Consider the following 16480-nt stretch of genomic DNA (forward strand, 5'->3'; position numbering starts at 1 on the left):
TGATGCTTGTGGGGATTCTGTCGCGAAGATCTGCAAAAATGCTGAAGTGTCTTGCATATGCAAAAACGCTAGGGCTGAAAATGGTCTTGCTGTGGAGAATCTGCTAACGCTGGGGAGTCTGCTGCTTCTTGCTATTGCCAGGCTGTTGTCAAAGCAAAAACGCTGGCTGATTTGAGGTTTTGTCCAAAAACGCTAGTGTTCTGCGGTGGAGCAAAACGCTAGGGCCTCTTGGGGGTTCTGCTGATAAGTTGCCTGTTGAGTGAGTGCTCCTGCTGCGTCTTCTGCCAGAAAGTGTTTGCTTATATATTATCTTAGCAAAATTGCCCTACCTACTTTCTAACAAGTCACTTAAAAATACTAAGTGAAAAATGTCAAAAATAGGAAAAATAGGTCTATGCACTGTAAAAATGCTACTGATGGAATTTGATGGTCATGTTCTGTGCAACCAAAGGATATGCATCTAATGTAAGTGTCTGGACATGCACGGTCTGCGAACAGACTCACAAAAGTGCCAGATCACTTCCTATTCTAGATCGACTTGACTGAACTGAACCTTGGTCTTGTTGTAGCTTTGTCCACGGACACATAGGGTTGGATGTGTGACGTGACATCCCCTCCTTTTCAAAGTGAGGTACTGGTACCGAACTGTATGGCGTCGAGGGAGATCGCCAATAGCATTTGAAATCCTGGAAGGGACTCTTCGCCGGCCCACTCTGATGTGTGGGTCGTGCGGTACTTGAACTTCATAAAGGTCTGCAACGCTTGCTTCTTTGGGCCGTGCCGAAAGCGACACAAAGTCTTCTATGGCTCCTTCGATGCTTCAACTTCGTCTAGAGTCATGCTTCTTTCTTCTTCAAGAATCTCCATGGCTGAAAATTCCTGAAACCACTTCCGACGCAAAAACATGAACATACCTATTCCATGTAAAGTGAATGAAAAAAATCTCGTCTTCCTAAAAGACTGTGCATGCAATGTAGATGAACAAATAGACGAGTGCCAAACCGTTCACCACACACACGCAAACAATGAGATCGAATCTTGTTATGTTGATCTAAATCGATCAACTGTAGCAATTCACAAGGGAAGTGTCCATGCTTGGTGCTCATACTTTCATGTGCTCTTTCTACAAATGTCTCATGCCAAGGAAGAGACATGGAATGTGACTTCCTTGAATGCATACTTTTTAGCTTTCAATCCGCATACATTCGTGCTCATTCATGAGTGGAACGTTCTCAACGTACAATATGTCATGCCTAGGAAAAGGGATTACATAAAGATGCTGATGAAAATACAGGAAACGATCACGAATGAAACACTCGTACAATGCGTGCTGACGAATCATTCAAACACATAGTACTTCCTGGAAGGGTTCTTTAGACCTAGGCTTGAGAGCCAAGATCGGTTCTTCGTGTTTGATCGAATCTGCAATGAGGTTAGCTTTGCTAGAAAAAGTATCCACTAACTCATCCTTCTTGTGAACAATCACATCTTCTTCATGCAACTCATCATGCTTGTGAGAAATCACATCTTGATCATGCAAATCATCATGCTTGTCATTGTCATCTAAATCATCATGCTCACATTATCATTCAAATCATCATGCGTATCATCATACAAATTCTGTGTATCATGCTTTGGAGAAGAAGAGACTGAGAGAGTCTCCTTCTCCTGATTCTGTTCAAACTGCACCTGCACAATTGAAAAGAGTCGCAAGAACTCTTTCGTGTGTTGGTCGCTCTTCTCTTTTCTTTCTGTGTTCTCGCCATCAAATTCAGCTTGTCTTTCTTTGGCTTCTAATCGTGCTTCACGCCTTATGGCTGCCATTCCTTCTTCGTATTCATGATCTATGGCTGCCCTTTGTTCTTTATAGGCCTTTCTTTCTGCGTGTTCTAACTGTCTTTCCATAAACAATTGCTCCAACTCCTCCATAGGAGTTAGTGCAATCCTTTGCGTAGATGGGGAAGGGGGAGGGTCGGAAAAACCTCCTGGTGGGGAAAATTCTTCTTCGCCTCTCTCATGCTCATCACCTCCGAGTGAAGTATCCATTCCGCTTCGAGTGATGACCACCCACTGAAGTCTTGGGTTCTTAAGTTCACGAGGAACTTGGGTTCTTGGGAGTCTTGGATCTTGGGGTTCTTGAGGGTCTTGAGGTTCTTCTTTCGCTTGCAATCTGTGTTAGAGAAGGATCTTCTCTTCACCCGAGTTCTGCTCTTTTCCGTGGGCGCACCCCTTGGCGGCCTTGCGCTCACACCAAGGTTGCTTTTTTCGACCTCACGTTGATTGCCCGGCCGCTAAGTGCACGGTCCGCTCTCAATGAGTGAAAAGAGGCACAAGGGGAGGCTGGACAAGCCCTTCTTTCCTGGGATTCCTGTCACTCTTCAAAAACACGATTAGGAATCGACACACCCAAGCGAACTTGGGTTCGTGCGACCGCAACAAGCAAAAAAAAATTCTTGTGATTCTTGTGGTTCTTTCCTTGAGTGATACAGAACACTGCCAAAGCTCTGATACCAATGTAAGGTGCAGTGGAAGTGAATGTTGAACTTTGCTCAAGATGAGTGCTCCGAACTGTGCTCAAGGTTCCTTTTACTTATGGAAGGGAGAGCCTTCCGTTCCTTTAGTGAGAGAGTGCAATGGACACAAACAAAGTGAATGGGCACTATGAATGAAGGTGCATGAGACTGAGAGATAGAGAGAGAATAGAATACGACACCGGGAAGTTGTCAAACCCTCCTCCGAAGGCCCCACTCTCTATGGCGAGAGCGGTCTACTTATGATTGCACAAATCTCTACAATGCTTGGACTTGCCAATGATGTCGACGACGATGAGGACGAGACGAGACGGGGTGAAATCTGAAAATGCTAAGGGCTGAAATCTGCAAATTTTCTATGTTGAATCTTGACTTTATGTCCACGACGATGTCGATGGCGACGATGCAATAACGACGCGCTGAAAACGCAGATGCTGAAATCTGCGTTTTCCGGGCTGAAACTGCAAACTTCGTGAGATCTGACCGTGAGGCGAGGATCTGTTGTGGGAAGGTGAGATCTGCGAGGCTCGGGGATTCTTCTGCGGGTTCTAAATGCTAAAAACTGAAAACGCTGATGCTTGTGGGGATTCTGTCGCGAAGATCTGCAAAAACGTCGAAGTGTCTTGCAGATGCAAAAACGCTAGGGCTGAAAATGGTCTTGCTGTGGAGAATCTGCTAAAGCTGGGGAGTCTGTTGCTTCTTGCTGTCGCCAGGTTGTTGTCAAAGCAAAAACGCTGGCTGATTTGAGGTTTTGTCCAAAAACGCTAGTGTTCTGCTGTGGAGCAAAATGCTAGGGCCTCTTGGGGGTTCTGCTGAGAAGTTGCCTGTTGAGCGAGTGCTCCTGTTGCCTCTTCTACCAGAAAGTGCTAGCTTTGGTTTGCTTATATATTATCTTAGCAAAATTGCCCTACCTACTTTCCAACAAAAGTCACTTAAATATAATAAGTGAAAAATGTCAAAAATAGGGAAAATAGGTCTATGCACTGTAAAAATGCTATTGATGGGATCTGATGGGAATCTGATGGTCATGCTGTGTGCAACCAGAGGATATGCATCTAATCTAAGTGTCTGGACATGCACGGTTTGCGAATAGACTCACAAAAGTGCCAGATCACTTCCTATTCTAGACTGACTTGTCTGAACTGAACCCTGGTCATGTTGTAGCTTGTCCATGGACAGATAGGGTTGGATGTGTGAGGTAAATCTCTCTCTCTCTCTCTCTCTCTCTCTCTCTCTCTCTCTCTCTCTCTCTCTCTCACACACACACACACACACACACACACACACACACACACCCCCATACACACACCAGTGGTACTCTCATTGACCGAGCTATAGAGTTGGGAAGATCGAGACGACCACGACTGAGGAGGGGAGCCACGCAACACTGACGGAGATTGCGGCAGAGGATCCACAGGATTCTAGCACGACACCCAGATTGTCGATCAGGATAGGCTTCATGCTACTGCTTATCCCCACTTTGTACCTCTGTGGCATTATACCATTGCTCAGCTTACCAGCCACCCATAGGAGTCGGTAGCACTCCTATCTCAGTTTCTAGTTTGTAGTTCTCTTTGTTTGTACCCAGACTTGGTAGTAGACTCAACATTGTAATCGTTTTGGTCTCATAGGTCATTTTGGCCTTTTGTAGACGTTAATATATCATTTCATTTCATCTCTCTCTCTCTCTCTCTCTCTCTCTCTCTCTCTCCATTGTATTAGCTCACCCTTTCTATTCCCTTTGTATCAGCTTTCACCCCACCTACCCACTATTTTCTTTTCAGTTCTTTGTACTTTTTGTACCTAGACCTGGTATTTGTAACCTTTTGGTCTCATAGGTCATTTTGGCCTTTTGAAGACGTTAATATTACATTTCATTTCTCTCTGTGCTGCCGCTTGCTCCCGCTCCCCCCTCCCCCCCCGCATCCCAGCTCCGCACTCCCGCTGCCTCGCACCCTCTCTCCCTCTCTCGCGCTCCCGCTGCCCTGTTCCGTCGCGCCCCCCTACTGCCTTGCCCAACGCGTTTTCCCCCCGTTACGTAGAGAGAAGCTTGAGAGTTTTTGAGCGTAGAAAGAGAAATTTACCCGCACATAGAGAGAGAGAGAGAGAGAGAGAGAGAGAGAGAGAGAGAGAGCTGAGAAAATTCAAGCGTAGAGAGAGAAAATTAACACGTAGAGAGAGGAATGAAAAGCGTAGAGAGAGAACTTGCGTGCGTAGAGAGAGGGAAAAAAACTACGCGCGTAGAGAGAGAAAACTTGCGTGCGTAGAGAGAGGGGTTGGGGGGGGGGGGGGGGGCGGGGGCGGGGGCGGGTGCGCATAGTGTGGGTCTCGTTGGCGGCAATTAAGCATGAGGAAGCAAAGTGATAAAGCCGACCCCTTAGAGGATGCCATTCAAAAGTACAAAGAAGAGACGACGGAAACCATTAGCAAGATGAACTGCAAGTTGTTGGGTACAATAAAAATGCTCGAGGGATGCGTGTTGATCCAAGAAAGTAAAATAAATGCACTGGAAGATCGTGTGACGGCTCAAGATGAAAAGATTGCGTCACTCAAGAAGGATCTCGCTGAAACAGGATCAAGAAACACACTTGAAGAAGAAGAATTGCAACTCTCAGTAATAGAAGAACTAAACACGATCAAGGAGCAAGTACGGGCCATTAAAGAGGGAGAAGAGCAGCACAAAGAAATGACGACTTCTTGGGTGGATGTTATTACAAAGACTCAACAGAAGGCGGATGAAGCCGAGAAATGGATCGAGGTTGCCAACAAAGGGAAAGGCAAAGAAATAGCGTCCACGCTCACACCCACTATTATTAATCTGACACTGGAGGAGGAGCAAAGAAGACGTGTACGTGCTTTACATGTGAGAATTTGCGGCCTTAAAGACAAAGAGAATGTGGACAAAAAAGTAAAATAACTCATGGCTCTCATGGGGTTCATGAACCGATGCACACAAGAGCTTGGAGAGTGGGCAACAAGAAAAATGGAAGTGTAAGGTGCAGCGGAAGTGAATGTTGAACTTTGCTCAAGATGAGTGCTCCGAACTGTGCTCAAGGTTCCTTGTTCTTAGGGAAGGGAGAACCTTCCGTGCTTTAATGAGAGTGTAAGTGATCACAAACAAAGTGAATAGACACTGTGCGTGAAGTGCTAAGAGTGAGAGATAGAGAGAGAAGAGAATACGACATCGGAGACGTAAAACCCTCCTCCGAGGGCCCCACTCTGGATGGCAAGAGTGGTCTATGCTATTGATTACACAATCTGGTACAAGTGCTGATGCAAGTCTAAGTGATGCTATGGCTGAAAATTGTATGTTGCAACGACAACGGTGAAGATGGCGACGACGCTATCTCCTGTTGTGTATGCTACCGAGAGAAAAACGTTGAATCTGCTGTCCTTTTTCACTCGTTGAATTTCTGCTGTCCTTTCTTGCTGAAAACGCTGTCATTTCCAAGCCAAAACGCTGGAGTTGATGGCTGGAAAAATGCAGGTTTTGCAGGTCTTGAAAACACTGGGCTGGCTGAGTTTTCGCAAGTCTTGAAACCCTGATTAGGGCTGTAGCAAGAACGCTGATATGCTGCTGCTGAAAAACGCTGCTTAGGCTGTTGAAAACGCTGAGTTTGCTGGTCCTGTGCTTGCTGAAATTCCCTACTGAATTGCTGCTGCAACCACTGCTGAAAACGCCAAAGGGCAGGGCTGAAAAACGCCAAGTCTCCGAGGCTGAAAACGCTAGGGGTTCTGGTGGTGGAAACTCTAGGTTCTTGGGGTAGTCTTGCTTGAGAAGGTGCCTGTTGAGCAATGCTCCCGTTGCCTCTTCCAGAAAGTGCTAGCGCTAGGTTTTCTTATATACAAACTTAGTAAATTTGCCCTACCTAGTTCCCAACAAAAGTCACTTAAAAATAATAAGTGAAAATTGTAAAAAATAGGGAAAATAGGTTTAATGCACTGGAAAAATGCTCCTGATGGATTCTGATGGTAATGCTGATGGTCATGCTGTGTGCAACCGGAGGATATGCATCTAATCTAAGTGTCTGGACATGCACGGTCTGTGAACATGACTCACAAAAGTGCCAGATCACTTCCTATTCTAGACTGACTTGACTGACTGAACCCTGGTCATGCTGTAGCTTGTCCACGGACACATAGGGTTGGATGTGTCACGTGACATTCCCTCCTTTTCAAAGTGAGGTACTGGTACCGAACTGTATGGCGTCAAGGGAGATCGCCAACAGTCTGGAATCCTGGAAAGAACTCTTTGCCGGCCCACTCTGATGTGTGGGTCTGGGTCATGCAATACTTGAACTTCATGCTTCCACTTCGTCTATAGTCATGCGTCTACCTTCTTCAAGAATCTCCGAGGCTGAAAATTTCTGAAACCACTTCCAACACAAAAGCATGAACATACCCATTCCATGTAAAGTGAATGGAAAATATATCGTCTTCCTAAAAGACTGTGCATGCAATGTAGATGAACAAATAGACGGAGTGCCAAACCGTTCACCACACACATGCAAACAATGAGATCGAACCGTTCACCATTCCATGTAAAGTGACTGGAAAAAATCTCGTCTTCTCTAAAGACTGTGCATGCAATGTAGATGAATAAATAGACGGAGTGCCAACCCGTTCACCACACACATGCAAACAATGAGATCGAATCTTGGGTTGCTCATCTAAATCAATCAACTGTGGCAAATCACAACGGACATGCCCATGCTTGATGCTCAATCCTTCTTGTGCTCTTTCTACGACTGTGTCGTGCCAAGGAAGAGACATGGAATGTGACTTCCTTGAATGCAAACATTTCTGCTTTTCATGAATCATCTGCATACATCCGTGCTCATGCATGAGTGAATCATGCTCAACGTACAATATGTCATGCCTAGGAAAAGTAATCACATAAGGACGGTGACTAAAATACAGGAAAGCATCACGAATAAAACACTCGATCAATGCGTGCTGACTAATCATGCGAACACATAATAATTCTGGTGGGGGTTCTTTGGACCTAGGCTCGCGAGCCAAGATCGGTTCTTCGTGTCTGATCAAATCTTCGTGTGGGGGTTCTGTGGACCTAGACTCGAGCGCCAAGATCGGTTCTTCGTGATTGATCGAATCTGCAATGAGGTTAGCTTCACTAGAGAAAGTATCAACTAACACATCATCCTTGTGAACAATCACATCATCTTCATGCAAATCATCATGCTTGTGAGAAATCACATCTTGATCATCATGCAAATCATCATGCTTGTCCTTATCATCCAAATCATCATGCTCATCATTATCATGCAATTCATCATGCAAATCCTGTGTGTCATGCTTTGGAAAAGAAGACGAGACTGAGAGAGTCTCCTTCTTCTGAATCTCTTGCATCTGTGCCTGCACATGAGAAAAGAGTCGCAACAACTCTTGCATGTGTCGGTCGTTCATTGCTTGTCTTGCTTTGTTCTCGAGATCAAATTTTGCTTCTCTTTCGTCGCGTTCACGTGCTATGGCTGCCATTCTTTCTTCGCACTTACGATCAATTTCTGCTTTTCTTGCTTCGCGTTCTAATTTATTGTCCATAAACATCTGCTCCAACTCCTCCATAGGAGTTAGTGCAATCCTTGGCATAGATGGGGAAGGGTCGGAAAAACCTCCTGGTGGGGAAAATTCTTCTAGGCACGCTCATGCTCACCACCTCCAAGCGAAGTATCCATTCCGCTTCGAGTGATGACCATCCACTGAAGTCTTGGGTTCTTAAGTTCACGAGGAACTTGGGTTCTTGCGGATCTTGGTTCTTGAGTTCTTGAGGTTCTTGAGGGTCTTGAGGTTCTTCTTTCGCTTGCAATCTGTGTTAGAGAAGGATCTTCTCTTCACCCGAGTTCTGCTCTTTTCCGCGGGCGCATCTTTTGGTGGCCTTGCGCTCACACCAAGGTTGCTTTTTCCCACCTCACGTCGATTGGCCGGCCGCTAAGTGCACGGTCCGCTCTCAATGAGTGAAAAGAGAGACAATGGGAGACTGGACAAGCCCTTCTTTCTTGGGTTTCCTGTCACTTTTCAAAAACACGATTAGAAATGACATGCCCAAGAGAACTTGGGTTACGTGCGGCCGCAACAAGCAAAAAAAATTATGTGGTTCTTGTGGTTCTTTCCTTGAGTGATACAGAACACTGCCAAAGCGCTGATACCAATGTAAGGTGCAACGGAAGTGAATGTTGAACTTTGCTCAAGATGAGTGCTCCGAGCTGTGCTCAAGGTTCCTTATTCTTAGGGAAGGGAGAACCTTCCGTGCGTTAATGAGAGAGTGCAAGTGATCACAAACAAAGTGAATAGACACTGTGCGTGAAGGTGTTGAGACTGAGAGATAGAGAGAGAAGAGAATACGACACCAGAGACGACGTAAAACCCTCTTTCGAAGGCCCCACTTTCGATGGCGAGAGTGGTCTATGCTATTGATTGCACAATCTGGTACAAGTGCTGATGCAAGTCTAAGTGATGCTATGGCTGAAAATTGTATGCTGCGACGACAACGGTGAAGATGAAGACGACGCTATCTCCTGCTGTGCATACTACCGAGAGAAAAACGCTGAATCTGCTATCCTTTTTCACTCGTTGAATTTCTGCTGTCCTTTCTTGCTGAAAACGCTGTCATTTCCAAGCCAAAACGCTGGAGTTGATGGCTGGAAAAACGCAGGTTTTGCAGGTCTTGAAAACGCTGGGCTGGCTGAGTTTTCGCAAGTCTTGAAACACTGATTAGGGCTGTAGCAAAAACGCTGATATGCTGCTGCTGAAAAGCTGCTTAGGCTGTTGAAAATGCTGAGTTTGCTGGTCCTGTGCTTGCTGAAATTCCCTGCTGAATTGCTGCTGCAACCACTGCTGAAAACGCCAAAGGGCAGGGCTGGAAAACGCCAAGTCTCCAAGGCTGAAAACGCTAGGGGTTCTGGTGGTGGAAACGCCAGGTCTTGGGGTAGTCTTACTTGAGAAGGTGCCTGTTGAGCAATGCTCCTGCTGCCTCTTCTCCAGAAAGTGCTAGCGCTAGGTTTTTTTGTATACAAACTTAGTAAATTTTCCCTACCTAGTTCCCAACAAAAGTCACTTAAAAATAATAAGCTAGCATTGAAGTCCCTAGAATGATAATGTCACCATCTCTAGAGAATTCCCATATGTCATCATCCAAAATAGAGAAGGGGGACTGTCCTCTGGGGGGTGCTCAGGGGAAAGTAGCAAATAGCAATGTAAAGATATCTGCGAGTCTCTGCTCTCAATCTCACCCACATGTACCTAGCTTGCTCATCCCTGCGAGCTATATGTATCAATGTCTGCAGAACCTTTCTGAATAACACTGCCACTCCTCCTGAGCCCCGCCCTCTGTGCTCGGATTGTGTCTCCTGTCTACAGGCTCTCTCCCATCTGTATCCACTAATGTGAGGCATAGATTGCCCAGGGGCCTGATGTGTCTCAGAGTAGAAGATGATGTCTCTCTTGTTAAAACTATCCTCAAAAGCACCCACATCAGGGCGCATTCCCTTGCCGCTCTAATCTCCAGCATTACCTCCTACATATGAGCGATCTGCGAGAGGGTAAGATCATCCCCGAGAAAGATGCCCGTCTTCTTAAGAGTTGGCCTTTTCTTCAAAAAGTCCTTCGCTTCCATGGAGGGAAAACGAAGAATGAGTGCCCTCTCTTTTGAGGTTTCCCCATCGCTTCCTGTCACGTGACACATCCAACCCTATGTGTCCGTGGACAAGCTACAACATGACCAGGATTCAGTCAATCAAGTCAGTCTAGAATATAGGAAGTGATCCAGCACTTTTGTGAGTCTGTTCGCAGACCGTGCATGTCCAGACACTTAGATTAGATTCATATCCTCCGGTTGCACACAGCATGACCATCAACATTACCATCAGAATCCATCTGGAGCATTTTCCAGTGCATTAAACCTATTTTCCCTATTTTTGACAATTTTCAATCATCAAACAGTATTTTATGATACTTCAGAGGAGATGCTGAGAGAGCTGGATGTTGCAGAGACAGGCCTATCCAGACTATCACAGGATGGGGAACATACTGAGTATGGACGACACTTGATAGACATGGGGACTGCGGATGGATTGGCCATCTTGAATGGCCTACAGAGATTTCTCGCTGCGGGAGGCATCACATGCTTTCCACACAGACATGGAGCTAGCACAGTGGATTATGTCATGGCACAACCAAGCCTCATCTCTAGTATCCAGGATCTCATAGTTGGGCCCAGACCTGTTGGGGTGGCAGTGGATCATGCTATTGTGTTGTTGACCATCTCTTTCCAGTTCAGTGTAGCACACAGTCCACGGGTGGCAGCCCCTACTCGCTATACCTTCACGTGGGAGACGGATTCTGTATACATAGACAAGATCTACATACGCCTGTGCACTAACGAGGTGGGGCGACCTCTGGAGGAGCTTACTACTATACTGACATAGACATTACATGATGCAGCAGCAGAGGCATAACCACACACCTAGCCCGAACATCGACACTGTTCTGGGAGCATGCCTCAGAACAGCTGGTATGATGAGGAATGCTACCAAACTAGAGCTAGACTTCAAAGGGAAGTGCACTTGGGGGACATCACTCACAGACAGTCACAGATTGACTTCCGACGCCTAGTGCGGCGAAAAAAGAGGGCATTTTTGGCTCAACTAGAGCAGGATCTCTACTAGCTATTCTTGAGTCAGGACTCGCGTGAGGCATGGCGGCTCTTTCGTGTGTTGTCCCCCCCTCTCGCCCCTACCATTACCTCTACAGAGACTTGGGGTCAGTACGCATCATCTTTGTACACAGTTATTGGACAACCGCCTCTTCCCGACCTCCCCGACCCTTGCCCACACACATGTGCTTTTTTCACAGCTGAGATAGTGAAGAAGGCTTTTGACAGGATGAGGACTGGGAGAGCATATGATCATGATGGCTGAGCATTTCATGCATGCCAGAGATCTACTAGCAGTCATGTTTAACCGTGCCATGTGCGAGGGCTTGCCTGACACCTGGAGCCTATCTACGATTGTACCTATTTTCAAATCAGGAGACCCTATGGAGCCTGGGAATTATCTCACTATCATGATTGGACACACATTGGCACGGTTGTACGCATCCATTCTTGGGCAGCACTGAGTAGATGGGCAGAGAGAGAGGGAATGTGTGCAACTGGGCAGGCAGGGTCCAAGAGAGGTTTTTCTACTCTTGATCATATCTGGACACTAAGGGCCATCATCGAGGAGGGCAGATCCCGTGAGACGGATCTATTGTAGCTTTGTGGACTTTTGCAAAGCATTTGACACAGTACCCAGAGTTAGACGGATGCACAAATTACAGGAGATGGGAGTACCCACAGAGCTCATTTGGGGGATCATGGCATTGTACAGATCATTAGTAGGGCATGCACGCACCTCAGAGGGTCTATCTACACCGGTTCACTCCACTATTGGGGTGAAGCAGGGCTGCCCGCTCTCTCCTACACTATTTGGTATGTATGTGGATGAGGTTTCTGACTACATTGAGAGAGATGGGGATAGAGGTGCACCGCTGGCGGGGACATGGATCCCGTTATTGTTATACACTGATGATATTGTGTTGATCTCCAACTCTCTGGAGGGGATGCAACGTCACTCGGATGCTTTGCATAGGTTTGCCCATGAAAGTGGTTTGTCTGTCAACCTTGGTAAAACCAAGATCATGGTATTTAATACCACCCCACAGTGGATTAGGAGGTTAGCGTCCGCATTCACATACGGCCAGGAGACGGTGGAGCTTACACTTACCTTGGAGTGGTTTTTAGTGGACCAGCATTCTCATTAAGGAGAGCATCAAAGACTAGATTGACCAGAGCCCATTCGGCATTGGGTAGATTGGAGAGGATGTGTTGAGAGGTTCAGTTTCAGGAGCCTCGGACGAAGCTCTGGCTCTTTGACACATTAGTGGCTTCTGCATTGCTCTATGGAGTTGAGATCTGGGGGCCTTCATTGGATCATCACAAGAGGACACGTCGCACTGATGGATGGGGGGACATGGAGAAGCCCCTGGTCTCTATGATCTCGCGGCTCATTAGAGCCAAGGCTTCAGTACCACGTGCCATTATCCGATTAGAGCTAGTTGCCCCCCCCCACTAGTGGTTGAGGCGCTCACTAGATCTGTCTCCTTCATACACCGCATGTGGGAACTTCCCAGAGACAGATACGCCCGCCTTGCACTTGAGTCCTCTCGACAGTTAGCCATGCAGGGAGATACAACATGTTGGTATGGGGAGATGACATCATGGTTCCAGGCGTATGGGTTCAGTATAGACAGATTGCCCCCCTTCCAGTACTCATTGGACGCACCTTCCATGACTCTTACACAGTCCGAGATCACCAGGCTCATTCGCCAGGACCTGACTCAGCTAGACACCAGGAGGACATGGTACAGCCAGCAAAGGAGCTGGGCACGAAGATTGCTTTCTACAAAGAACATCTTCTCCAGCTTACGGCGGACGGTTTTGTGACGAGGCCCAGATACATGGACACCCACTTGTCTCACGGGATAGGGTGTGCTATTGGTTAGATACACACATCTTCACACCAGCTGCGGATCGAGACTCGGAGATACAGCGGAATACCAGCAGAGGCCAGGACATGTCCCCTGTGTGACATGGAGCCTGAGACAGAGTTACACTACACATGCCAATGCCCCGTCTACTACGAGATACGAGGCGGCACTGCTTGTTCAGTGAGGGCTTTGGACCACTCTCCAAAGTCATGAGGTACGAGGATCAGAGATGCCTGGGTTTGTTTCTGCTCGAGCTGCGCAGACACAAAGAGAGCCTGCTGAGAGGAGAGGCCAGCCAGTCTCAGAGACACATCACATATTTCTATAGAGCAGACACTGGGCACCCGGAGGAGCTACTACCACAGCAGATCTTGTCGTTTCACACCAGAGGCACACTGATCGACCGAGCGACTGAATTGGGGAGATCCAAACGCCCACGACTGCTGAAGACTACACAGCATTGACGAAGGCTACATTAGAGGATCCGAATCACTTTGGCCCGACATGCACGACGCCTAGTCAGACTGCTGACCATGGAGGAGATGGATGAGATCCGCCAGCGACCAATGGTGGATCTTTTGTGACTTGTGGTTTAGCTATCCCGACTAGCTGCTTAGTTCACACCTACCAGCTTAGGATTTCCTAGTATTTATATTTCATCATTTTGTTATTCTGACTTCGTATCAGATCCATCACATTGTAACGCTCTGGTCTCATAGGTCATTTGGCCTTATAACATTTCATTTCATCTCTCTCTCTCTCTCTCTCTCTCTCTCTCTCTCTCTCTCTCTCTCTCTTTAACTGATGCGCTCTTGCAAAAGATTAGTGCACATTGACAAGTCAACTACAGGAGAAACTCCTCAGTGCCCTCATTCATGAAGCTTGTACAAGATGTCTCAGTGAAAAAGGTTTAGGGAAAATGGCCAGACACAAGGTTTTTAGATGCTCCATGGAGAAAAGTGTCACAAAACAGGATTGAATACTATCAGTACCCCTTATGGAGAATCTTTAATTACATGAAGGTGGGGCATTATTACCATTCTCCCGTTCTGATCCTTCTGATTCGATGGGTGCTCCAGATGTGAGGGTAAACACCTATTTGAGGAACCTCTGTTCCTCGCTCTGAACCTTGAGAGCCTAAACTCTCGGATTCGAATGGTGCTAGGTTGCTTCCCAATTGAAGATTTACCTCAGCAAAACAAACCGCTTTATGTAATGAGGAAACCGCGGGTTAAATAGTTATCAGAGAAGCCTTTTTTAAAATGATTCCGAGTTTAGGTGCACCAGGTAATAGCCCATTCCCTGTGAATGGTTGAGGGGCTAGTGTTTGTATTGAGTATAGTGAAGTCTAGAACACTCGACTAGGACCCCTCATATAAATTAGAGTTTTGAAAAACACGCGTGCACCCACACACGTGCAATCATTATTTTTTGGTAACACTACTGGTGGGAAATGAGGGTTTGTGTTTTTCTGTTTTTTTTGTTTGTTTCTGGTTTTTGCATGCAATTTCTTGGTTCGGTGTATGTGTGAGAGAGTGGGGTGGAGCATGGCCTTTTGTGTCTTGTTTTTCCATTTGCTCTGTCAGTTTAACTTCCGTGTGTGTGTGTGTTGGGGTGGGTGTGTGAAGTTGGTCTTTGAGTATGAATTTTTTGTTTGCTTTTTTGTTCTAGTTTTATAATTTGTTGTTTTGTTTGCTGTTTTGTTTTTGCCTTGCTTCTACTTTTATTTATGGATTCCTTTGCCAAAAAAAAAGGAAAAAAAAGCATAAAATCCCGGATGCTCGCATGCATTCACGAACACTCTCTCTTACTACTCAATCGGGCTGTGTTTTGCGTTGATAAAAGAGAAAATTGTAGAAGTTTGAAGAGTGCATGCCCTGTTAATTGGCTATTAACTCCTGCATTTTGAGACATTAGGTCTGATATCCATTGTGTTTTTACTTTTTAGAGTTGCGTGCGGAGGAGGGTTATGAAGTCACTGGCTTTAAATCCTTACTGTCCAAAAAGTGCACTGGAAAAAGAGAGGGTCATGGACGAAGTTTGGGATATATGTTATAAAGATACAAAACCTTTTGACAGGGTTCCGTGATCGCCTTCATATCGAGTATATTCATTCAAGGCCGTTCAGTTTTACGAATTGTTTTTACAGCTCAGTGATCATTCATTTATATCTCATCAGCCTTCATTTGTCGACCATTTTTAATTCTTCTCACGGGTCCTAGACTTATTGAAAGAGGGATTTTACCAGTGTGACATTTAGAGCAGAGTCCTTATGATATATTATACAAAAGCTACCATGCCGAACAACTGCATTGGGACGAAGTGGGGGTCTCCTTTGGTGTTTCTGAATTCTGTGAGATGCACCTTTGAATTGTGGAGGACCCAATTTCCCCACAAAAATAATGATCAGCTGCACAAATTTGGTCGATATCACTGAAAACTGAATCTTTTCACAGTTTTATGAATGTGACTGAAAGATGAGCCGTTTTCTCAATAGCTCAACTTAATGATTGGACAATTAGCTCATAAGGTACATTGTTTTCAGCTACTTGTCGCTCTTGTTATGAAATAAGTTCTTGCAATGAGCACAATGTTATGAGAGACCCATTTCATGGATTTCAGTGGGAAATTAATGGACTTGTTGTATGGGTTTCAAATTACACTTAGAATCCGATTAATTGCTCATGAAGTAGTTGTTTTGGTTATAATGGATGGAGAAAGACTAAATCTAGCAATGTAGAAGGCTTGACTGTAATTTTTCAACATGCCACTGCATCATGAAAAAGAGGATTTTTAAAGGTAAGGGGACAGCACATTCTCTTGCTTTTCATGCTATCAATAGGCATACAAGATGCAAAATTTATGAGTGGCAGTAGGAAACTAAAATTTGTTTTCTCCTTTTTGGAGCTCCACATTTTAAAGAGTATGTTGGTCTGCCTTAGATAAGTTTCATGCTTTTATTAGACGACAAGTTCTAGTAGAGGCTGAAAACTGCCACTCCACACACAGGCTTTGTTAACAGTTATGTTGTAATAATACCTTGATGCCACCATGGTTCTGGGTAGGAATGGTCTGTCAGCGACCATTCCCAGGAATGTAGGCGACCACATGGCGACCGGCCGGGAGCAGGGAGCCATGGTGGGAGCCTCATTCCTTGGGAATGGTGACTGATAGACCATTCCCGGCCGTTGCAGTCGGGGGAGGAGGGGCAGCAATTATCATTGACACACGGACAGGCAGCACGGGAGCTGCAGAGATGCCTTCCGACTTCTGATGTGGGTGGTTGCAGTGTGCAGTGGCCTCTGATTTCTTTTTGGAAAGGACACTCAGTGTCCTTTCCACGGAAAACTGGCGACCCATGGTGAGCAACGGGGAGGCTGCGAGCCATGGCGGGAGCCGTTTTC

The 16480-nt window shown here is 46.0% G+C and overlaps 1 protein-coding gene across 2 annotated transcripts in view; it reads left to right on the plus strand.

Moving 5' to 3' along the window:
* LOC147431724 (Ku70-binding family protein) overlaps positions 1-15694 on the plus strand; it is a 55567-nt gene extending 39873 nt beyond the window's left edge. For both annotated transcript variants that reach the window (XM_086494231.1, XM_086494230.1), the window contains exon 5: positions 15025-15694. In XM_086494231.1, the coding sequence (XP_086350357.1) occupies positions 15025-15165 (141 nt within the window). In that variant the 3' untranslated portion in view covers positions 15166-15694. The remainder of the gene's footprint in view (positions 1-15024) is intronic.
* The last annotated feature ends 786 nt before the right edge of the window (positions 15695-16480 follow it).

This window comes from Adiantum capillus-veneris, chromosome 21 (assembly GCF_014529385.1).
Source record: "Adiantum capillus-veneris isolate H3 chromosome 21, ASM1452938v2, whole genome shotgun sequence".
NCBI classification, from domain to species: Eukaryota; Viridiplantae; Streptophyta; class Polypodiopsida; order Polypodiales; family Pteridaceae; genus Adiantum; species Adiantum capillus-veneris.